At 40.6% G+C, this 25,946-nt stretch overlaps 1 protein-coding gene and 1 pseudogene across 6 annotated transcripts in view; one reads left to right on the plus strand and one right to left on the minus strand.

Moving 5' to 3' along the window:
- Tdrd12 (tudor domain containing 12) overlaps nt 1-25,946 on the minus strand; it is a 75,847-nt gene that overhangs the window by 27,301 nt on the left and 22,600 nt on the right. For 2 of the 6 annotated variants that reach the window (XM_005400080.2, XM_005400084.2), the window contains exons 8-16: nt 25,570-25,662; nt 21,156-21,250; nt 20,395-20,471; nt 15,960-16,040; nt 9,355-9,436; nt 8,932-9,039; nt 5,587-5,772; nt 1,224-1,380; nt 639-766 (exon numbers count right to left, since the gene is read on the minus strand). In XM_005400080.2, coding sequence (XP_005400137.1) covers nt 639-766; nt 1,224-1,380; nt 5,587-5,772; nt 8,932-9,039; nt 9,355-9,436; nt 15,960-16,040; nt 20,395-20,471; nt 21,156-21,250; nt 25,570-25,662 — 1,007 coding nt within the window. Of the gene's footprint in view, nt 1-638; nt 767-1,223; nt 1,381-5,586; nt 5,773-8,931; nt 9,040-9,354; nt 9,437-15,959; nt 16,041-20,394; nt 20,472-21,155; nt 21,251-25,569; nt 25,663-25,946 lie in introns of those variants that run through there. The other 4 variants (XM_005400081.2, XM_005400082.2, XM_005400083.2 and 1 more) reach the window with 4 other exon arrangements.
- Nucleotides 2,120-2,668, plus strand: LOC102011642 (annotated as a pseudogene).

A 25,946-nucleotide genomic window follows, 5' to 3' on the forward strand; every position in this document is an offset into this window, starting at 1 on the left:
TCCTGATAAATATGTGTAACACATCTAACAGGGGTTAAAGTTCTCACATTTAAAATTTCAAAAACTGATTCGGAAAAAATTACCAATAAAACAAAATAAGGAAACAAGTAAATCACAGGGAAACAGAGTGATCAATATGAATTAATGTTCAACTTATGTAATCGAAGAAATACAAACTACACTAATGAGATCTCACTTGTTTATCAGCCTGGGAAAGAGAGCCAGGCAAGGGCCTCTTGCTGGTAGGAGGGTGGTAGCCCTACCAAAACACACAGGAATTTTTCTTTAATATGAAAATACTCCAAAAGAGAGTGGTTACCTCTGAGTGTAAGATTAGAGGTGTTGGATTTTTTTCAAACGTTTGTATTTCTCAAATTCTTAAAAATACAAATGTTTCTATAAAAGTATTAAATATTTCTGCAAACTTTCCTGAGAGAATATGAATACTAGGAAGGCAATTTCAGATAAACATTCTCTCTTCTAAATTACAGAAATTAAAAGAAAAAAATTTGGGGAGGGGGGTATCAACCAGTTTACTCCGAAGTAGAGACTTCCCTGATTCCTGAAAGCAGTTGAGACATGTATTTCAGAAACATATATTCTGAATAGTAATGAATCCAAATGGATATTGTACTTACTTGTTCATTAGCTTCAGAAAATAGTATTTCCACCTCATCCAAAACCAGGTGACAGAGTCTAAGAAATAACAAGCTCTGGTATGCAAGAAGTCTCAGGAGGCTATGTGGTGTTGTGACTATCACATCACCTGCATTTTAAAATATTAAAAAGCATTGAACAGTTCAGATTTTCCAAAGGATTTCCAACATTTCCTTTGCTAAGATAGCACATACTTTTTAGAAGCTGTTTCGCTATTCTGGTAGGTGAGGCAACCCCCCACCCCTACCTCCACTTCCAATCCCTGGGCCCTTGCCAGGTTCTGTGCTCCTGGAAGGCAGAAGGATTTTAGGCAAGTGAGTGCCCAGCATCTAACAAACAGCAAGTGGTCAGTGGATAATTGACAAATGAATCAAATCATGTAGTTTTATCAGTGAAATAGATACAGGTCCAGATTGAATTTTCATCACTGATACTCATCAGTAACTGACAAGCAAGGTCTGGACTAGTGACCACCAGCTGCAGCACCACACAAGCTGGATCATCTGTGATCCCAGAGTTCTGCTGTCTTCTGTAGGGAAACCAAACAGCTAGGAAAGGATGCTTACACCCCCTTGGAAGCTTCATGTTTTTGGCTTCATCTTTGTGAAGTCCAATTGTTAAGAACATAGGATGAAGAGGCCTGGAGGTCATGCTGTAGTCTCCCAACAATTCAAAAGTTAATTGGGCCTTTTTCCACCCAGGGCACACGATTATTACAAGAGGCTGCAAAGACAAATTCACATCATTTTGGACAGTAGTTAGGAATCGAACATAGTATATAAGGTGTGACTGAAAACCACAGTGAAATGTTTAAATTTTAAAAACATTACAGTAAAAGACACAGTGATGGCAGTCCCCCTTAAAATACTCCCCTCTCATTTCAAACATACTTCTCCCATCACCCCTACCATTTCTGAAGCAATTCTGGAAGTCCTTTTTCATGTCTTTAAAAGGCGTCACAAAAAATATGTCACTGTCAAGTGCCATCTGACAGAAAGGCAGCCTTGTAGAAACATTATGGCGAGTCCTTATCCCCCAGATCTGGCATCATACAGCCTTTGGCCCTTCCACAAAGTCAAAATGGATGTTAAGGCGGCCAAGACAGTGCAATTAAAGACACAAAAGAAGACTTTCAGAACGTCTTCAGAAAGTGGCAAGAACAATAGGGTAAATGCGTTCAAAGAAAGCAGTATTTTGAGGGAGATTAACGGCAATTCATCTTCTACTGTAAAACATTTTTTAAAATTTAAAAACACGGGCTGAAGTCCCATCCAGTGTGCAGGGAGCGGCACTAGGAGCAGACGCCGCCCATAGCTGTGGTCTCCTTCATTCTGCAGACCACGCCGAGGCCTCACTGCCAGGAAGCTGCAGTCTGCGGCTCTGCACGGGGTGGGCTCAGAAAGAAAAATTTGACACCTCGCATCCCGGCAGTTCATTGAGAAGTCTGAAATTAGGGATTTCTTTCAAATTTGGACATGGCTAATCAAGGAGCAATGAGAACTAACGGGCCAAATACTGGAAATAAAACATGCCAGTTCAAACTAGTACTTCTGGGAGAGTCTGCTGTTGGCAAATCAAGCCTAGTGCTTCATTTTGTGGAAGGCCAGTTTCATGAATTTCAAGAGAGTACCATTAGGGCTGCTTTTCTAACCCAGACTGTGTGCCTTGATGACACAACAGTAAAATTTGAAATATGGGATACAGCTGGTCAGGAAAGATACCACAGCCTAGCACCAATGTCCTACAGAGGACCACAAGCAGCCATAGTTGCATATGATACCACAAATGAGGAATCTTTTCCAAGAGCAAAAAATTGGGTTAAAGAACTTCAGAAGCAAGGAAGTCCTAACGTTGTAATAGCTTTATCAGGAAACAAGGCTGATCTAGCAAATAAAAGAGCGTAGATTTCCAGGAAGCACAGTCCTATGCAGATGACAACAGTTTATTATTCATGGAAACATCAGCTAAAAACACCGTATTTTTTGATCCACCTCATATGTTAAACTTCTAGGATAGCTCCTTGTATAGAAAAACCACTATGTTAAATTTTGGCTACCGTTACGTAAGTGGAAAAGCATAATTTCAGTAAGATTGATTTAGACACACTTAGCTAGGTTTTTCTAGGACTTACACTAAATACCTCACAAACACTACGTTATTTAGTTTTTAAAACACTTACAGGGTAGGGTCCATTTCATGGTCCATGAGGAGTCTGAGGCACAGAGAAATTGGTTGCCCAGGGCTGCACAGCTACCACATGGTGACAAAAGAATGAACCTAAGTCTAGATTTCCCATTCTTAGGCATGATGATCACCTCACTGCCTCCCACAAGGGGCCTTAAAAGGCTAACACCTCTCTCTTTTAGGAAATTACCTCTGAACCCTGCCCTCCACTAGCCCACTGATTCTCCTGGAAGAGCACTGCATGCCAGAAACCCTCATGAACACATGCTTTCTATTAACTGAACATAAGCCTAATGTCTTCTTTCCTTCAGGCAGTTCCAGTGACTACCAGCTGCCAGGCACAGGCCTGAAGGCAGGCTGACCATGGAGGAATGGAATCAGTCAGGGAGGCATGGGAGGTAAGGCCTGGCATCCTTCCCTGTGCCCAGCCAGGGTTCTACCTCCACACAAGTTGCACCTCATCAGCAGAAGTCAATTTGAGGAGTATAGATGCATTCATTTAATTTGATAAAACCAATACAGAGCCAGGCATGGTGGTGCACGCCGGCAATCCCAGCACTGGGGAGGCTGAGGCAAGAGGATCATTGTAAGTTCAAGGCCAGCCTGAGCTACAAGCTGAGTTCAAGACCAGCCTAAACTACACAGTGAGACACTGTCTCAAAACGGTAAACAAAACAAAACAAAAAAACTAGAGTAACTAGAGTAAATTCCAAAGGAAACTTCAAAGGTGTAACATAATCAGAAAAATGATGTTTTCTAATTGCAACTCTAAGCATGTTTTCCTGTAACTGTTTCTCCTTTTCATGTGAATCTGTAGTGCATCCTTTGTGCTAGGACCTGGGATGGAGACTTTATACCCATCAGTTCTGAGAGCCAAAGTGAACGTCACTACCCACTACCATCTGGTCCTCATTCCCCATTTTGCTCCTTTCTGTTATCTTCTCCGTTATTTTCAGATTCTTACACATGGAGAAGGTAGGATTATGAAACACTGTGGGGTACTATAAAGAAATTTAAAGAATATGCAACAAAGACAACTAAAACTGAACTTCTAATCCCACTTCTACCTCTTGTCAAGAATTAAACTGTCAGGTTGTTAAAAATTCATCCCAGTAGATTTTTATGAACTGAATTTTCTCATGTTTAAAATGGGGAAAAGACATCAATGATCTAGAAGTGTGTTTCACTGGTATAATCATTTGGCTTCTATCTTTATCCCTTCCCTAGGGTTAGAGGATGTCACGCAACACATTGAGGCCTGAAGTAACTATACTCAGCGGGTCTTAAACGATACTGCTTCTGGTCTCTCTCTCCTGAATGAAGAAGTAAAATTAATGAGGGAAGCCATCTTCCAAAATCAGATGGCATTAGACATTCTAACAGCAGCACATGGGGGTACTTGTGCAATTATAAAAGCTGAATATTGAGTGTATGTTCTTGATCCTTCTATAATATCTCAATACCTGTGCAAGATATTATATAGCAGGTTAATGACATGTCAGATTCTGAAATTTCCTGGACTTTCTCTTTATCCTCTTTATGGAAAGCTATAACTGGTTCTTCCTGGTGGAAAACTTTGTTGGCTATATTTATAATTATCCTATTGATTTTATTATTTGACCTATGCATACTTAATTGCTTCTGTGGCCTTGTCTCCTCCAGACTTAAAGCTGTACCTCTACCCAAGACAAGAACACCTGGCACCTATCAAGGGTCTTTATACAGACCCTCTGTGGAGTACCTCTGACTGCTGATCGCAACTATGACCCTCTTCAGCTGAAAGTAGCCAGATCCCTTTTTTGACCCTTTGACCCCTCAAGGACTACTTCTTCAGAGGGAGAATATTATAGATAGCTAAGTTAGGTAGGACTGGGCCCTTGAGAGGTCAATGCAGAAGACAACTGTGGTTGGAGGACTATTCACTGAAGGCCAGGCTTCAAGAAAAAGAACTACTCATCCATATACTTCCCCTTGGGATGAACAGCAGTGACTGATATTTTAAATAGCTATCAATCACCTTAGGGTGGAGGATCAAACCTCCTTAACCCACCCCTTCCAGGAAAGTCTTTGCCCATGTGTGCTTGCAGCAAGACTTGTTTTCCTATTTGATCTCCGTTTAATCAATATTACCCAAGCAACTATACTTGTGTACTTATTGCTTGACCATAGTTTTGTCCCACCTCACACCCATCCTATGGTTTGTCATTGGATCAATACTACCTAAGTGACTATACTTGTAACCTTATTGATTGGTTATAGTTCTGCCCCACCTTAAGCCCACCTCACCTCATGGCTTTGCTCAATAAACACCCTTGAGAAGCAGGTTTGGTGGGCAACCCACTTTCTACGCCCCTTCTGTCCCTTTCAGGCAGAAGCTTTCTTTCTCTCAATAAATTCTTTGTACTCTTAAAAAAATAAATAAAATAGAACAAGGAGAATACAACCTATCTTACACGGTTGCCATGACAGTTGCATGAAGTAAGGTCAGTGACATCATTTTATAAGCTCTATGCTCTTCTCTAAAAACCAGAGCTCTTCTACCCAGCCCATGGCCCACAACTGGGACTCAGGGTGAAGACTGGTGACCAGGAGAAGGGAAGGGCTAACACTCTCACAGGACAGCTTTTGTCCTGGCAATCTGGAAACCAAACTGAGTAAGATGACCTGAATTTACCAAAGCATAGGTATACAATTTTAAAATAAGTACTTAATCCATTTTGTTGTGAAATAAAACTGTCAACTTACTCCGTTTCTACTTGGTAATGACTTGTAGCAGCCCCCCATTTGTAACATGGTAAGCAATGGTGGGAGGTACAACAAAGGGTCATTTCCACAGTGAGAGATGACAACCACATCACAACCACGTGCTATGGGAGGCCAAGAGTAAGATTCAGTGTGGCTCGGTCCTGGGAACTTCTTTCTCTGAAGAGTCTACAAAAGATAAATCAACAACCAAAATTACCAGAAAGCAGAAGACAAAAACTCCACTCACTGCTCCCTTTACTCCAACTACCAGTATGTAGCAGAGAGGTTCCAAGACTGAACTTGGTAAGTCTCAGGAATCTTTTCTCCATACCAAACTCCTACTTTATGACTTTTTCTGGGCCTCAAAATAAAAAGGTCCAATAGGTAGTCCACTGATCAGATGATTAAAGCTCACTATGACATAGTTTCTTGTTTATTCTCCTGATAGTTTGCCAATCCAACAGCCTCACTTGTAAAGCTTTGTTAAAAACATGATTTTACTTACATTTTTCTGTTACTGTTACTAAAACCCAAATGTTCCACTAGAGTTCGCTAACCACACATACTATTTCCCAAAAGCCTGAGCTCATCAGCACCTCTGTCTCTGTGACATCTTCTGCCACAGAGTCGTAAACCTTGGCTGTAATGGGACAGCTTATTCTCTGCTGCTGACGCAGGAGCTTCCTCTGTCTGCAACTCTGCAGTCTTCTTTCTTGGTATGCTTTGTTTTGTGGAGAAGATATTTCTGTAGCTTCTTCACAAAGGGTACAAGGGAGGTCCTCTGAGACCCTACTTATGTAAAAATATCTTCACTGTACTCTCACACCTCACTGGTTTGTGAGTCTAGACCAGAAAGCTAAAATAGCTTCTCATCAGAGTGCTAAAGTCCATGCTGCTCAGATGTTGCTGTGGAGAAGTGTGACACCACACTGGCTTCTAGACTCATGTGTGAGACTGTCTCTTCTTCCAGATGCTTCCAGGTCTCTGAAGCCCTAAGATTAGCTGCTTCACAGCCGTGTATCTCGTATCTATTCCTCTAATATCTGTTCATCAGTTGTGCTGTCTGCAGATACGGACTCTGATGGTAGAAACTCATCGTATCCATTAGGTCCAGAAAATGTTCAAGTGACACTCCCTAGAGAATTATCTACTGTTTCTCTTCAGTCTTTCTAGAAATTCCTTTTTCAGATATTGAATCTCAAATGGAGCCTCAGATTCATTTCCCCCCCTTTCCATCTCTCTTTTTGTTTTCTACGAACTATTCTCAAACCTGCCATTTTTAAAAAACCTGCCACTTAATGTTTAAAATTTCTATATTATTTTGAATTTCTTTTATTTTCTGTTTCTTTTCTTTATAGTAGTATACATGTAATTGTTATCAGATTTTGGGGTTTTTTTGTGAAACAGGCTCTCATTATATAGTGCAGACTGACCTTGAACTCACTTGTGCAGCCCAGGCTGACTTCAAACTCACAGTTATCCACCTCCTCAGCCTCCTGAGTGCTGGGATTACAGGTATGCGCCACCACACCTGGCTTATAACTGTTGTTGTTAAATGAACGCAGTATCTTTTCTTATCACTGAGATTTGAGGGGGCAGTACTCGGGATTAAACCCAGGGTCTTCATACTGAGCTATATCCATGGTCCTTTTTATTTTTGAGACAGATTCTTGCTAAGTCACTAAGCTGCCCAGGGTAGACTTCAACTTGCAATCTTCCTGCCTCAGCTTCCCAAGTAGCTGGAACTACAGGCACACGCTACTGTACCTGGAAATACTTACTTTTTAACATTCTCTTCTATTCCAGCACTGTTTCCTTCAGAATTTGTTCTGGTCTCATTCATTCATTTTTGAGACACAGTCTCCCTATGTCATACAGGCTGGCCTTGAACTCACTATGCAGTCCAGGCTGCCCTCAAACTCATGGCAATCCTTCTGCCTCAGTCTCCCCAGTGCTGGGATTATAGGTGAGCAGCACCATGCCCGCCTTTTTCTTTTTTTTAATGCAAAGTTTTTCTTCACACATCTGGTTCCTGACATCTGTTCATATTAAAGAGAAAAACACTAAAACCTGACCACAAGCTTTGTGGACAGGTAAGCCCTGCGACTATGTAAATGTCACATCACTGCTGGAATACAAGACACCAAGCAGGTACTTTTACTGGAGAATTTTAAACAGTATATGTATTAGTCAGCTTTTTGTCACTATAACCAAATTCCTGAGAAAACCACTCAAAAGAGGAAAGACTCATCTTGGCTCACAGTTTCAGAGGTTTTCAGTCCATGACTGGCTGGTTCCACTGCTATAGACCTGAGGTGAGGTGGAACATCAGTGCAGAAGGGCATGGTGGAGCCAAGGTGCTCTTCTATGGCAGCCAGGCAGGAAACAAAAAGGGAAAGAGCCAGAGAAGAGGCTGGGGACCAGGACTAGTCCCCAAGGTCACGCCTCTATGATTTACTGCCAGCTAGGCCCCACCTCCTGTTTCCATCACCTCCCAATAGTGCCATCAAACTAGGATCTCACTGATGAAGCCCAGTAACCTCTCTAGGGCCACTCCTGAACACTGCTGCATGGTGCATTAAGACCTCAATACAGGCATTTTTGAGGGACATTTCATAAATAAACCATGAACAGCATTCTTCAAGGTTATTCCTCTAGGGCCATCAACTTTTCCAGGAAATCCTTCAATCATCTTCGGCAGAACATGTAGAACAATACAAGGATGTTGTGTGTTCCATTTCCTAAAAACCTGTAGAAATCTCTTGCCCATGAAGACTTCTTTTTGTTCATCCTTGTGATTTTTATCTTCCTATCTTTAAACACAGTTTTAACCTTTTTCTAATCAGAAAGGAAACAGAGAAGACGTATGATCAATTTACCAAGTGAAACCAGAGATCTATGAAGCAATTTTGGAAAGAATGGCTAAGAATTATACCATAGTTGCCCTGGCAACTTGCTGCTTCTTCTGAGCCCCTTTTTCAAAGGCACACTTGAAAACTTATTTCAGAAGAGGATTTTCAATTATATAACGGCTTCTCCACAAAAGAATTACATATTTATAAGATGTTAACCTGTACTTAATAAATAAGAAAGTAGCAACAAAAGCTTAGGAGAATTTTAAAAGCAAAGAAACTATACAACACAGCCTCAGAACTGTTTATTAAAAAAAAATCTATCGGCTGAAAGTGTGGCTAAGTGGTAGAGCACTTGCCCAGTACACACAAGGCCCTGGGTTCAGTCTCTAGTACCACACACATACACACACACACACACACACACACACACACTGCTCTGTTAGAAAATGTCAGCATTTCTCCATGAGTTTGGATTTCAGAGCATGGTCACCTTTTTCAGGTCTTCAGACAATGGTGAACTATCAATGGTCAGGCAGGGTTCAATCTTGTTCCGGAGGACCATGACAGGCTGCTGCATGCCTGACTTCAGCTTCTGCAACTAAGTAGTACAGAAATCAGACCACCAGTATCTGCCCTGAGCCATTAGCATAGAGTACCAAGAACTTTACACAGAAGAAAATACAAGATATTTATATGAAAACCTAGGTATGTATGATTCCTGAAAAACACCAAAACTACCAAAATACGATCATCCAACCAAATAAAAAATATTTCTCTCATGCAGTAAGTCACTAGATAATTTTTAAAGATGTCTTTACACAAAGTTCCCTACCTAAGGAGTTTCTCTTCTAATCTCAAGACTGGAAGGAAGAAAAAGGATTTTAAAAAAAAAGAGCTTTCTGTACTACTTAACTTTTTGTAGGACTTGTAATACCTGCTGCAGATCAGAGATTCCACCAGCTCTCAAAGGATCAGGGTTTAAAAACTGCAGTAATCTGTAAAATTGTTAAAAGAACAATTTGAAAAGTATGTTTCCTCAACTGAGCTATTAATTCAATTCTCCCTCTTGACACAGGTTTAATGGACTATATATCCTAAGGTATAGCTATCAAAGAACTGTGTTCTGTTTTTCTTGGTTTCTTAAGAAATGAAGGTCATGTTGGTCAGATCAATTTTGTGTTTCCCAAGCCTGGACCTATGTCTGGGCTGTACCATGCTACCTCCCATGTCTTGCATAATAGTGAAAGGAGGCCCAGCCAAGTTTAGGGAGCATGGAGCTTGGTCTTCTTCATTAGTTTTATTTTATAGATGACAAAACAAGACTCAGTTGCATATGAAGGTACTCACCAGTAATACTAGCTACTTAGGAGGCTTTGAGAGGACCAAATTTAAAGCCAGATGACTTAGGAAGACCCACGCTCAAAATAAAACTTAAAGAGCTGGAACTATAGCTTAGTAGTAGAGCACATATACAAGGATCAAGGTTTAACTTTCAGCATTGAAAACACAAACAAAACCCAGAAAATAAAGAAATACCACAAGACTAAAAGGACTTGTCCCATACCACTTCTGCTAATTCATACCCAATACCAATATAAGTAAGGTCTGCTGAGAACTCACAAACCATTTTCAGTACAGTACTTAGGGAGAAAGATGGTGGATTAAATACCCAAGTCAAATTGCACTGTTTTCTGAAACCCCATCCCTACAAATGGAATTTTTAACGCTAAAACAGCAAGACCCAAGTGTTTATCAACTAAAGAATGAACAAATATAATGTGCTCTATCTACACAATGGCATATTCACCATAAAAAAGAACGGCATAAACATTTGTGGGCAACAGAGATGAATTCTGAAGTTTTGCTAAGTGAAAGCCAGTGCAACAAACTTCTCCAGGACACTGAGTAGTGCACCACCTTCCCCTCCAGAGCTAGGAAGCAATGCTCAAAGTAAGGACCAGACACTCAAAGTTTCCCCAAAGTGAACCACTGCCATTCTCTGTGACAACAAGGTCCCAAGCTTCTTTTACAATGAGAACAGCTGCGTTTGTATCAAGAAAGCCAGTGTGACAAGTTTCTCCCAGAGAACCAACAGCATCCCTAACAGCTTCTCTCCAGTTCTTGCTTTTATGTTGTTGGCAACAATCCTTAGGTGGGCCTCCCAGACCCAGCACCACGCTGGTTCAGTTCAGCTGGGATTTGCGAGTTCATCACCAATTGTCAATCCACCACACCCTTTTAAAATGTACAATTCAGGATTTTCAGAATGTTCTCAGATTTGTGAAACCCATCAGTATTGTCTTAATTTCAGAACAAAGAGGTCTTCACTCAAGGGCCAGAGATAGCAAAAGCCTCACTGGGGAATCTGACCCACCTGAGGTGAAAGACCAGAGACTGAGGTCAAAAGATCCCTCACTAACAACTTCTCTCACAGAGAGACTCATGGGCAGTGTACCACTGTAGACCCAGTCCCTAGTTGGTACATTAGGCCCCCATGTTACAGATGAACAGTCAGTCAAGAAGCATCTGAAGAAAGCCACTGTCCTCACAGACACCACAAATAAACACAGAGTAATTCAATTTGTAGGAAATGGGAATAATATCATGAGAAGATAGCTTTCCTCCAAATTATCAGTACCCCACCCTTGGAGAGTTGGGAAAAAACATCATCTACATGAAACAAGCATAGGACACTATAAAAAAAAAAGAAGTAATGCAAAAAGACAGAGGGTTGGAGCCAGCCACGGTGGCACACACCTGTAATACCAGCTATTCATGATGGTGAGGCAGGGGGATCACAAGTTTGAAACAAGCCTGAGCAACTTAGCAAGACACTATTTAAAAAAAAAAGGCTTGGCATGTATCTCAGTGTGAAGGCCCTGTGCTTAATCCCCAGTATCACAAAAGAAGATCCCCACCTGCCCAAATAAAAACCCAATCAAACAATGGACAACTAAAACAAATAGACACTTCTCAGAAGAAGTACAAATCACCAATAAATACATGAAAAAATGTTCAGCATCTTTGGCCATTAGAGAAATGCAAATCAAAACAACACTTAGATTCATTTCATCGTATTCCAAAAAGAATGGCTATAGTCATGAATTCAAAACACAAGAAGTTAGAGAGGTTGTGAGGAAAAAGCAATCATTCTACACTGTTGGTGGGAATGTAAATTAGTACATCCACAACGGAAATCACTTTGAAGATTCCTTAAAAAACTAAAAATAGAGATTTTATTTGCCCCACTATGCCTCCTCTGGGTATGCTACCAAAAGAATTGAAGATATATCACAGGAGTCATGCACGCCCACAGTTATAGCAGCACAACTCACAACAGCTAAGTCTTGGAAAGAAGCAGCCCATATGTCCATCAACAGGTGAACAGAAAAGAAAGTGTGTGTGTGTGTGTGTGTGTGTGTGTGTATAAACTCCACCATAAAGAAGGATAAATTTGAGTTATTTGTAGGAAAATGGATATACCTTGTGGTCATAATGCTAAGTGAAACAAATCAGACACAGAAGGTTAAATACCATATGGTTTCTCTTATATGAGACACTGAAACAAAATATATGCAATAGCAAACAGGGGGTAAGACCTTTGGCAGATGAGACTAGGGATGGAGCCAGAGGGGAGAAGGGAGAAAGGAGAGGAAGGAGAAGTAAAAGCTATGTTTATGTACTTAACACTGGACCCTAGAAGGCAGAAGTGCCTTCAAACTTTGATACCCAAAATGTGAATCAAGTGAAGACAGTCTAAAGGCATTTTTGCAGTCTCGAAAAATTTTCATTTGTTTCCCTTCTCAGGAAGTTAATGGAGGATGTTCTCCTCCTCCATAACAAGGAATAAACCAACTATGAAGAAGATGAAGATCCAGAAAAAGGTCCTCAATTCAAGAATGATACAGGAAATGGGAGGATATTGGAGATAGACACAGGACACCTCAGCACAGGTTATAGCAGGTGGGGGGGATCTGGAGAAGTCTCCAGAGATGCAAGTGAAAATACTGACAGTAAGTTTAGACAACACAAAGGTATTCTGGAAATGAATTAGTAAAGATACATAAAAAATAGTAGACAACAATTAACATCAGGGAAGGCAAGCAGCTGTGCCAGAATACAGAAGCAGTCACACCATTCCTGCATGGCTTAGGCTGGTGATACTGACATGCAGCTCACTAGAATCTGACACAGGGACAGTGTGGTCATGGGAAGAAGGAACCATGTGTGGTGTGACTTCAGAGCAGAGAGGAGGAGGGTGAACAGAGCTGAGTCTATCCACAGTTACCTTGAAGAGCAGTTCTGGCCAGGAAGGACAGCTGCAAACCACCAGAACCCAACTGCCCCCTACAAGGCATTCAGTATGGGTGTTAGTGTTAGGAGGGCACTGGTGTTCTAACTCTGACAAGTAGCACTGTAAAAAATATGTGTATTTAGAGGAGCTTCCCACCTTACATAAGTGAATGGTACAAAGTAGGGAAATGTTGAAATGTTTACAGAAAGACAAGTGAAGAAAAAGAATACATATTATAGTAGGTATTAGCATACACAAAGGTAAAGAACTGCAAAAAAAAAGCTACAAGGTTACATTAAATATGATTGATGATATCTTCGTCATTTTCCTTGTCACTGGGACAAAATACTTGATACTTCAAACTAAAAGGGAAGGTTTGCTTTGGCTCATGTTTCAGAAGGTTCAGCCTTTGCATGCTTTGCAGCATGGTGGAAAGACCTGGGCAGAGGAAAGCTGCTCACCTTATGGTGGCCAGAAAACAAGAAGTGAAAGGAGGGGCTGGGAGGGAGATATACCCTTCCAGGTCATGTCCCCAGTGACCTGACTCTTTCAACCAGAACCCCTCCTAACAGCAAGTTAGTTATAAGCCCCCATAATTTAATCACCTCCCAAAAGCCCCACCTATGAGTGCATGAGACTCTTGGGGGGCATCTAGGTATAAACCATAACAGATGACAAAAGCATGGCAAGCAGGCCACCCACGGCACATTCCTATATCCAGATGAGACACCCTAATCGTAAGTATTCTTCTCCATCACAAAATCCTCTTCAAAATAATGCTTCAGGGAGCTACCAAGCACAAAATGAAATGGAAACTCCTCTGCTATTCCCAACATATACTGGAGGGCCACTGATAAAACTGCAATAGGTTAGAAATTAAGTTTCAATCTAAGCTGTCCAGGCACCTCCAGAATATCTCAAAGGAACAGAGCGCAGTCTCTCTTGGACACCTAGAAATCCCCAAAGAGAAATCTGCTGTGTGGGTCCCTGAACTCTGAACGTAGACTGTGACACTCTCTTGCCAACCCAAGAGCTAGGATTCCAAAGGAGAAAGTAATACACAATCTCAGAATGGGAAAGACTACCAAATATGGGGTGATCTTTTCCTGAACTTACTATAATCTGAGGTTTTGCAAATGATTTCAGTGAAGAATATAAATCACTGAAGGACAAGGAAGAACCAGAACTGGCTGCAGATCCTTACAGGGTGAGCAATGCCCCTTGGTATGAGAAAAAACTGCAGGCTTCCAAGGAGGCTGGGGATGCCCGGTCCTCAGGGTGGCTTTTCGAAGGCAGGAGTACTGGAGAAATGCCAGAGTCGCTGTGTACCTAATCCCTACCATGATTAATGTAATTGTTATCACATACCAAGCTACAGGGGTGATCAAAATTTATGGTGAAAGTTAAATTTTTAAAAATTGTTACAGTAAGACACATTACTATGAATATCCCACAAAATACTTCTCCTTTCTTCAAAAATACTTATTCCATCATTGCCACTTTCTGAAGCAGTTCTTGAAATCCTCTTTCCTAAGTGTCTCTAAGAGGTTTGATAAAAAATACAGTGAATGCTGCTACCAAGTGCCATCCAACAGAAAAACATCTTGTAAAAATAAGACAGTGTCTCACCCACTTTATTCACCTGATATGAGACTGTGCAACTTCTGGTCCTTCTCCAAAGACAAAATGATCATGAAAGGCAAATGTGTGTTCAGAAAGAGGAAGTACTATGCAGGGGGTTAATGACAATGTGTCTTTTATTATAATATTTTTAAAACCTGAACATCCACCATATGTTTCCTTTGCACCTTACATGTGTTGTCTGCAAGTCCCTAACTGGGAATCTCTGGAAAGCTGTCTCTTCTCCAGGCTGCCTTGCCAAGAAATAATAGCTACTTGGTTCCCCAGGCTGTGGACACAGTGTGGCTGATAACAGGACCACAGGCTGGCCACAGAGACAGATTGCACTGTCACCACGTCACCTTTGGGTTTCTAAGAAACGCATTGCCTTCTTTGCCCTTTGCTGTTTAATCTTGAACCCTTCAAGGTTTCCTCAATCCACAGCACACAGATAGAATAACTCATGTACTTTCATCAACAGGTTCCATATCAAGAGCTTTCAGCAGAACAGTAGATAAGATAGAGCTAATATACAAATAAAAGGGAACAGAATACATTAGGGGTAAGTTACTAGATTATAATTTTAAAAAATAAATAAGCAGCATAGATAATGAAAGGCCTTTTGTTCCAAGGAAAAGAACCACTTAGAGCAGCAAAACCTTAAGACATCAGGGTGAGGGATGCTCTGGGAGGTGCATATCAACTGAGGGGCATAAAAGGCCATCCCCCACAGCCTACACTGTGAGTTCCCCAGAAAAGGCCAGGCCCTAGCATACTAAGCAGCTCACTGTGGGCATCAGAGTGGTTTCCAGGAAGGTGGGCATCTGTATAGCTGCACAATTGACATTGTCTAGCCCCAGGCCAATGAGTAGATATAGCACATCCCACTCACCTCTGAGTTGCCTTGAACTCTGCGTCACTCTGGTCACTCCAGAGTAGCACTGCCCACTTGCAATGTAAAATTGTTTAAGGTACTGAAGACTAGTATGATGTAAAAAAAACTATGAAAATAATTTGTGGGTTAAAAAACATGAAGTTATTACTCTGTGGCTAATAAACCAAGAGGCAGGCCCATTTAATCTCAGAAAAGTGGGAAGAAAGTAGATACCAACCCACAAAAAAAATCTACAGCTCAAAAAAATCAACTATACCTAATTCACACCATAAAGTAGTTCACCTCATCAAGAGAATGGGGCAGAGTACTCACACTGGATAAAAGCTTTCAACAGAAAAATCTACCTTAGTGAACAAAAAAGAAGAAACTACCCTCAAAGCCTACAGGAGGACTTTACTGCACATACATTTTTTTGATGGTAATACAAGTCTGAAGTTAATAATAAACTACGTAAGCCAGGTGTAGTAACACATACACACCTCTAATCCTAGCATTCTGGGAGGCTGAAGCAGGAAGATCACAAATTTGAATTCCACCTGGGTAACTTAGCAAGACTATCTCAAAATAAAAAAGGACTAGAGACATAGCTCAATGCAAAGACCTGGGTTCAATCCCCAGTACCACAAAAAAAATAAGATAATGTAAATCTCTCCTGCTTATAATTGTATTACAATTATTTCAATACACAAGGCCAAGGAAAAATTCTTACTTTACACAGCTATTCTTCTCATCACATTCTTTCTTCTCAGCTAATCTTAGTGGTTTCTCATTTGGCTTCTGACTTAAAGCACTAGAAATTTAAAAAAATCAAAAATTGTATTAAAACTTGTGAATCCATTTACCCCAATATTGAGAACATCTTTATTTTCCAGGGGGAAATTAAGACCCAGCAGTGAAGAAACATTTGGTTTACCTAAGTGAATTTCTTGAAGACTCAGGTGTAGCCCTGTAGGTATGGAGAGCACCCCTGACACTTTGGAGCCAGCCACACAGTTTACCTCCCACTAATGACAACTTAGAACTCTCGACAGCGAGTGGGGTAATGGGAGATAACAGTAAAAACCTGCAAACAAACAGAACCCTCGAGAGTGGTGAGACCTGGATTGACAAGAGGTAGGCATCAAAATTTCCCAGAAGCTCCTTTCACAGCCAGCAAACTGGAAAGAGGGCCTTTATGCTAGATTGTGAGGAATCCCCAGTGTTTTTCCCCCCTCTATTTCTCTCCTTGGCCCTGCCCCAGGGCCAGCTCCAGTCTTAGAGGAGCATCTCAGTCACCTAAAACCCCAAAAGAAAACCTGTCCCTGTAGCCAGAGGATCTGGGAAGTGAGAAGCCTGTGTCCAGTGTGCACAGAAAATCTCCACTGCCCTTCTTTTCCACACCTCTTGTTGTTTTGCTCCCCAGGCAGCCCATACCGAGACCAGACTGCACAGAAATTTCTTCAAGAGGCCAGAGGAGCAGGAACAAGGGGCAGCCAGAACTGGGGAAGGTAACCCAGAAACACAGGGGGCCTGGTTGGGACACCCTGTTGCTGTGACCCAGTATGAGCCCCAGGCTGGGTACTTGCGAACAAGCAAAAGCAATATGGATGGACTGGGTATATAGCTCAGTGGCACAGCACCTGCCTGGCAAAAGCAACATGGAGATTGCGCTGATACCACTACCACCCGCACAGACTGAGGCAGAGCCTGAGGTCTGAACCTTACATCAAGTTGCTGTCTCCAACCTTATCCACAGGATTTTAACAGAAACCAGAGTCTCACAACATATTACGCAAAATATCCAGAATAGGGGCTGGGGATTTAGCTCAACAGCAAAGCGCCTGCCTGGCAAGCACAAGGTCATGAATTTGATTCCTGGTACCAGAAGAAAAGCAAAAAAAACCAAAAACAAAAACAAAAACAAAATATCCAGAATATAACACAATTTACTTAACAGACAAAAAACAGAAAAATCAGATCAATTGTAAAGAGGAAAGACAAAAGTGCTAACCCTAGGAGTGCTTATAAGTGGGACTCATCAAACACTTTAATGCAGCCAATATAACCAAGCTCTCTAAGAAAAGCTTAGCACTTTTTGCTCTTTTGACACAGGGTCTCACTATATATTCCAGGCTGGCCTTGAACTTACTATGTAGGCTCAGGCTGTCCTCAAATGGGCGGCAGTCCTCCTGCCGCAGAACCCCTGAGGACTAAGATTACAGGTGTGCACCATCACACCTGGCCAAGTTTAGCACTCTTTAATGGAAAAATAGAGTCTTTGCAAAGAAATAAACTATTTAAAAATTCCGGGGCTGGCGTTTAGCTCAGCGGCACAGCGCCTGCCTGGCAAGTGCAACGTTGTGAGTTCGATTCCCGGTACCAGAAAAAAAACTAAAAATTCCAAGCAACTTCTAGAAATGAAATACCTGAATGGGCTCAATAACATAATGGAGAGGACAGAAGAAACAGATCAGGGCCGGGTATACAGCTCAGTGGCATTAGCACCTGCCTAGCAAGCGCAAGGTCCTGAGTTCGATCCTGGGTACCAAAAACACACACAAAAAAGAAACATCAGTATAATTATTAATAAGAAAAAAGGTTGAAGATGAAAAGAGCCTCAAGAACCTTTTAAGAATATCAAATGTCTGAAATTTTGTATTGGAATGTCAAAAGGGAAGGAAAAAAGAGACTGGAGCAGAAAAAATATTTACAGAAATAACAAATACTTTGTTCTATAGTTTGGATGTTTTTGCCTTTTTCGTGTTTTCCATTGAAACTTAAGTGTCTAAGGCAACAGCATGTGGAGGTGGCCTCCTGGAGGTGTTTCAGTTAGCCCTCATAAGTGGATCAATGATACACTGGGCGTGATGGTGCACATCTGTAACCCCAACATTCTAGAAGGCTGAGGCAGGAAGATCAAACGTATGAGACACAGTGGGCAATTTAGTGACTTGGTGAGACTCTATCTCAAAAAAAAAAACTATAAAAAAGGATAGGGATGTAGCTCAATGTGAAGCTCAACACCCAGTACGGAAAGATCAACAAAACACTTGTGGCAGTGGGTTCATCTCTCACTCTTGCTCTTGTGCCAAATGAGGAATAGTGGTCTTCCTCTCTGGAGGAGGCAGTGTTCAAGGCGCCATCCTATAAGCTAAGACCAGGCCCTCATCATACACCAATGCTGCTGGCACCTTGACACTGGACTCCTAACCTCCAGAACTGTGCGAAATACATTTTTGTTCCTCACAAATTACTCAGTCTGCAGTGTTTTGTGACAAAATGAACAGATACTTCTGAAATTTGATGTAAGACAGAAAGCTACAAAAACTTTAACATACCCCAAGCATAAAAACATGATAAAGGGGCTGGGGATTTAGCTCAGTGGCAAAAGCGCCTGCCTGGCAAGCGCAAGGTCGTGAGTTCGGTTCCCGGTGCCGGAGAAAAAACCAAAAAAAAAAAAAAAAAACATGATAAAAACTACACCAGGACATATAAATTGCTCAAACCAATAACAGACAATCTTAACAGCAGTCACAGGAAAGACACACTGCTTACAGAGAAACAAAGAAAAAGATGACAACAAATCTTCCATCAAAAAACATGCTATGCAGAAATGTCTTTATATAGGGCAAAGTACTGATTCTATAGATAGAAAATTTTTTTCAAAAATTAAGCTACAATGAATAATTTTTCAGACATACGAAAGTGAAAGAGCTCATCACCAGCAGACCTCCCAACATAAGAAATGTTAAAATAAACCCTTCGGGTAGAAATAAAGTGGTATCCAATGGAAATGTGGACTTACAAAAAAAGTGAAGACCATCGGTTTAACTACAGAGGTAAATATATGGAATTGCTTTATGATTAATCTTTCATGCCTGTATCTTGTAATCTGAGCAACTACTCTGAAGATAACAATACACAATATATTAACCATTATTAATCTCCTATTATCTTGTTTTGCAACTCTATCATTGCTATTTTTTTCTCTTTAAAGTAAAAAAACTCTAAAAGTTAATTATTTACATAAAAGTGATAATAGAGTTTACACATTTACAACATATATATAAATACAACACATTTAACCATAGCATAAAGTCCAGGATGGGGGAAATAGAATTATCCCATTTTAAGCTTTTACCCTATATATGAAGAGTATGTGACATCTTTTATGTGATTTTATTAATGTCACTGATGTGCATCTCAGTGAGGACAGTGCTTAGTGGAGTTTCTGAAGAAGATAAGCCATTCTTTGCTTTCCATCAACTTGTATCTTAGTCCCTTTCTCACTGCTGAGACAATACCTAACACCCACAGCTTAAGAGGAGCGGTTGATTTTTACTCAGGATTTTAGAGGAGTCAATCCACAATTGCCCGGCCCTATGGCAGGAAGATACGGTGGAAGGTCTAACAGAATAAGCTGCTCAAGTCCTGTCTGTCAGGAAGGAGAGAGAGCAGAGGAAGAGGGGAGAGACTTGCCTCTTCCAACCAGGCCCCACCTCCTAACAGCACACACACTCAGCTACCGACCGTAAGTGACCCAGCAGGCTGCAATGCCCTGGTCCACACTTTCCACCCTTCACATCACACCCACTTGTGCCAGCCTTCACTGGGCCTGCCTTGCAAAAAACAACTTTGCCTACTAAAGTAACCAGGAGAGTCACTGCCAGTTTTCAGTTCACTGTGCTGCTAACCAGTTGCCACAAGACTTTTCCTTTAAGTTAATATGTATTCAATCAAAGTTTCCTGGGTCACCCTTTTTTGAAATCAAATACTTTCCCACCATTACCTTTTTAGAACCTAGAACAGTGTACAATTGACCCTTCATGTCTGTGGGCTCCTAAACAACTTCCAATTGAAAATACTTGAGTAAGGTATGTACAAACCTTGTTTTCTTGTCATTATTCTCTGAACAACAACAATTATTTATGTAGAATTTACATTACATCAGGTATTATAAGTAGCCTGAAGATGGTTTTAAAGTACATGGACGAATGTGTATAGGTTCTATACCATTCTAGGTACAAGACTTGAATACATGCAGATTTTGGTATTCTCCAGGTCCTGGGACCAATCCCCCAAGGATACCAGGGGATGTCTTACTATATAAGGTCATGTACTACATCTGAGGCTCCAGTGGGTCACACTGAATTTTTGAATCTTACCTTGCTGCAGATACATCTGGATCAGCATATATGGTTATGCCTCTTTTTATTGGCCAGTAAACTGAAGATTCAACACACTATAAAAAATATTCAGAAAGAATATGTATGTTTAGCAAGATATATATTCTTTTGGAACCAACGTTCTATGGAAATTGTCATAAACAACCACTGTGGACAATTTTTAGGTATACACAGACAAGAAGAGACAAAGAGCTGACAAGTTGGATGATTATGTTGTGACTGTAATTACTAGACTGAAATGTCCAAATAGAAGGCAGCTGGCAATTCAGATAATTACTGTCTAAAATGTTCTACAATTACTTTCACCTGTCTTGTGCAAAGAACCAGAAGGCAATTTAGAACTGAAATTAACTATTAGAGTGCCCCCAAATCTCAGATTTTCATATCCTTATTAAAATAATCATAAAATGATGATAAATTCCTGAATTTATAGAGGGGCTATTACTCAGCAAAAACAAAAGCTTGACAAGACAGAGCTGGAGGGGCTGGGGATTTAGCTCAGTGGCACAGTGCCTGCCTGGCAAGTGCAAGGTTGTGAGTTCGATTCCCGGTACCAGAAAAAAAAAAAAGAGCTGGAATTACCTTGTTCTTTCAAAATAAGCAAACATTTCAAGTGTACTTTTTCACAAATAAAACCACCACAGCCAAATATTTTAATTGAAATATACTTTGGTTCATAATAGAACAATGCTATTAACATTATATGAACTTTAGATGTAATGAACATTTTAAAACACAACCTTATTTACATCTTTTAAAGAGACACACTGCTGCTGCTCAGATTTTTTTTTAGATGAGTCTCTCACTGAATCCATATTCCATTTTACATCTTTATCTGCAAGATAAAATAATAAAAAACTACCTTAAAAACTGTTGATAGGAAATAGTACAAGAAAGAATACAATGCAAACAAATATCACTATAAAATACTAATGCATGAAATTATTGTGTATATTAAAACTTTACTCAAGGGAATTAAAGTTCTAAAAATTCCCATACCAGCTTACCAAGAATAAAACACAATTTATTTTCCCAACTAGGCAGAATGTATTTTCCAAAGAGGGCTACAACTGCATTTCCCACACACATGCTCTTCTTATAATGTGACTCTGACTCCCACTGACATGCAATCTATATTTCTTCCCCATGAACCTGGGTGGGCTTATAAACAACACGAGGGTGATGTGATGCAGCTCTAAAGCTACTTCACAGAAACACACATGCTACTGACTTGCTCTCTGGGATATGCACCTCTAAAAAGCCCAGCTGCCATGCTATGAGGAAGCTCAAGCAACCACATGGAAAGGCCATGATGGGATACTGGATGACAGGCCCAACCAAGGTCCCATGCAAAAGCAAGTATCAAACTGCCAGAAATGTGACTGCAAATATCTTCAGATGAATCCAACTGGCTAGTTACACCAGCCTTTATGTCTTCCCAGCTGAGGGCCCAGACACGGATACAGACAAACCCTCATCCTGTGTCCACCGTGAATCTACTAGTGTTACAGAAGTTACTGTTTCCCACCACAAGTTTGGGGAGATGTGTCATCCGGTAATAGTAACCAAATACCAGTCAGAACTCAGTGTTCGCCATGGTTCAGGATCACAGTTGTGCATCTCATTTCTTAATTGAACAATACATACAGCAGATATTAGAATACAGACTGAATTAAACCCTGGAGGTATCAAAATTCTAAAGAAAAAGAAAAAGAAATTTAAAAACTCAAAAAAAAGAAATGAGAAAACATTCTATACCAGACTCTTTCAAGTAGCTTAATCCTCTTGACCTCAAAGTGACAAATGTTGTTTAGTGAATAATACAGATAATCAAGCTGGATAATTTAAACATTGGGGTAAAAGCTGGGGCATGATTTCAGGGAAAAGAAAAAACAAAGGAAACCCAACTCAGTGATCATTTACTAGAGAACTACTCAAACAATTCTAGAAGTGTTCACCTTAATTATGTAGTATGAGAAATACATATTGAAATGAGTTACAACTTTCACCCATTAAACAATACAAATCACTAAAGTAGTAGCCAATACCAGAAATGTTTGATATTGTAAACTCGCCTAATCCTTCCTTAAAGTACTACATGTTATATGGTATTGAAGCCTAGAATTATATTATCTCTTCAGGCAATCTTTCAGCCAAAAAATATAAACTCTAATCTGGAGCCAGAAATGGAGGTGATAGTTAAAATTTACCAAGAGAAAATGTCCATATAGGAAAGCTCTTTGTGTTATGTACATGTACTAACTCCCCACAATGAATATAATCATTACGTACTGCAAATCTAATAAAAATTCTAGGAAGACAAGTTCTTAAATAAAAACCACGAAGTGTTTCAGTGCTATTATAAATGATAAAAGGGGGGGGGACAAAAAGTAGCCTGAAAGCTGGGTGTGGTAGCACACATCCATAATCCCAGCACTCAGGAGGCTGAGGCAGGAGGATTTCCAGAGTTCAAGTCCAGCCTGGGCTACACAGTGAATTTGAGACCAGTCTACACTACACAGCAAGACTCTGTCTCAGAAAAAAACAAAAACAAAATCAAAAAGCCAGAAAAGGAATCTAAAATAAATCTATTTAAAATATTCAACATGTACTAACTCCTTACAAGGAATGTAAACATTATGTACTACGAACATATACTAGTAAATATTTTAAAATTAAATATCCGATACATAAAGAATAGCGCTTATAGGTGAAAATTCCCTATGACAAATGTGATCATTATTTATGGCAAATACATACAAATAAAAAGAAGAGTACTAATGAACCAAAACAAGTGCATATGTAAGATAGGCAAATACATAAATGAACCAATTAGAGCCAGGCATGGTGGCAAATGCCTGTAATCCCAGCACACAGGAGGCTGAGGCAGGAGGACCGCCCTAAGTTTGAGGCCAGCTTGGGCTACAAAGTTAGTTCTAGGCCAGCCTGAACTGCATAGCGAGACCCTGTCTCAAACAAAACAAAAGAAAACCAATCAGAACAGTAAACAAGATGAAACGGTCACCAGGTTGCTGGGCTGAGTGGCACACACTTGCAGTCCCAGCTACTCAGAAGGCTGAGACGAGAGGAATCCCTGAGCCCAAGAGTTTGAGGCCAACCTGGGCAACTAAGCAAGGTCCCATTCCAAAAACAAAGAGCAAACCTCTCAGAAATCAACTCAGAGATGTACAATGGAAAGGTTTTTAAAAAGGCTCAGAGAACTGGATGACAGGTGAAGAATCTTTGACTAAACTAGACTCAACCCAGCAGTAATCACAAATGAAGTGCATATTAGTATAGATTCCTTCTTTTCAAAATATTTACAGGAAGAAAGATAAAGGTGCACAGACACATACACACAAGCTCCTGGTTTTCAATACGCAGACATAAAATACACAAATGTGATGGAGACCACTATGAAGCAGCTCTGAGCAGGATTTAATATTAACCAACTGGCTTTTCATGTTTATCTGTGAGTTTGCCTGAGGCCTAGGCTTTTGTCTGGAGATGGGCAGCAGACTCACAGTAAGTGAACCTCTGTGAGTCACTGGTCCCCACTGAGGCCGGTATTGGTCTTTGTAGGTGGGATGCCTCAAAGGACAAGATAAGGCCATGACTGAGGATGTTTGCCTCCAACCCCAATTAACTAAAAGGAGACTATAGCTGTAGGCATCTCACTCCAGCAGGGAAGGCCTTCCTGGAGATAACACAGTTCTCCTAAATTAACATGAAGTATTACTTGGAGAAATCTGTAAAGGGATTCCCAAATCTTGCCCAGATTCCTGCATTTTCTTCAGAATTACCCTCCTTTAAAAACCTAATAAATATGGGCTACCTACAGAAGTTCTTGATCTAAAACCTCAGAATTTCCATTTCTGTGAGAGGCTTTGGATCCCCCAGGACCCTGAAATCATTTCATTTGTTTCCTTTATTTAAGTCTTCACTATCCACTCAGAGATTGAGGGCCTGATCCACCTACGATAACTATGGGATATTATTAACGTGATATAAATGTACATGTACACACACATGGATACACATACAGACATCCATACATATTTCCCTAGTCTCCACTGTCAGTGCCTGGGAACAATGATGCCCCAGTACCAGAAAACACACCTTGTTTCAAACCTTGGCTTGAAATTGCCATTCTCCAGAAAGGGAGCCAAGGCAACCTGGAGAAACTCTTGATTTCAGGGTTGCAGAAAGCTCAGTGGTAAAGCATTTGCCCACCGTGAAACCTGGGTTCAACCCCCAGAATCACAAAAGAAAAAAGAACAATTTTATTGAAATGATAGATACACACTTCCCAAGAGTAGAGACTTTGGTCCTTCTCTGATAAGCCCTTGGAACATGGCCTGACACACAGTTGTGTTTCATAAATACATGAGTTAGTGAATGTGGATGTGGGGTGTCAGAACTCACCTGTTGTATACGTGGAGACAATTCTGAGACTATAGGCACAGGCCACTATACCTGGCTCTTACCTCCAAATTTGAAAACACTTATATGTATTCTATTTGAGTCTGAATCTTTTTTTTTTTTTTTTTTTTGGCAGGGTCTTACTGTGTAGTTCAGCCTGGCCTTGACCTCATGGCAATCCTCTTGCCTCAGCCTCCTAAGTGATTGGATCGCAGGCCTGTGCCACTATACCTGGCAAGTCTGACTTATTTTAGATGCTACTAGCTTGTATGACACATGCACTCTTTTATCCCTATTCTATATTCAATCATTCACCCATCTTCCTTTCCCATCTTCCCCTTCCTTCTTTTCTTTCAATTTTTGAAATGGGTCTTGCCATATTTCCCAGGCCGGCCCTGAATTCCTAAGCTCAAGCATTCTCCTACCTCAGCCTGCCAAATAGCTGGGACTACAGGCATGCACCACCACATCTGCTCACAAGCCTGTTACCTTCTTTACATCATAAAATCTCTAACTCTAGACTGCAAGATTAATGATCACTGTTGGCATTTTTTCTTAAATTAAGAAAAAGAAGCCAGGGTAGAGAATTACCATAGTCTTTTTAAACAGTTATCTTTATAATCCCTATGTTAAGGGGCTGCAGGTATAGCTCAGTGGTAGTTCATGTGAGGCCTGGGTTCAATCTCCAGCACCAAAATAAATGAATAAATGGTCCGAACTAGCAGGACTCACCCAGTACTGCAGCAGCTGGCCCAAGGTCACCAACAACACCCTTGCACCATGTGTGCTGGACAGACTGTGCCAGAAAATTGAAACCATGTGAATCTGAAAGCACAAATTTCAAAATTAAACCATGGAATAAAAAGCAAAATGAAAAGTAAATTTGTTGATATAGTTCTGCTCCTACTTTACCATAAAATTAAAGAAGCCTTAACAAGAGGACAGCAGCGTGTGAGGGGACTATAACAGGGAAGAAGAGAGGAGCACTTAAAATTGTTTTCTGAGGTCCATGACTCTCTTCTCATATTTTCATGCTAAGATTATTTGCAATAAATACTTCTTTTTAAAAGTGTATAAAAAGCCGGGCATGGTGGCGCACGCCTGTAATC

Source organism: Chinchilla lanigera, unplaced genomic scaffold, assembly GCF_000276665.1.
Source record: "Chinchilla lanigera isolate Chin_1 unplaced genomic scaffold, ChiLan1.0 scaffold00067, whole genome shotgun sequence".
Taxonomy (NCBI): Eukaryota; Metazoa; Chordata; class Mammalia; order Rodentia; family Chinchillidae; genus Chinchilla; species Chinchilla lanigera.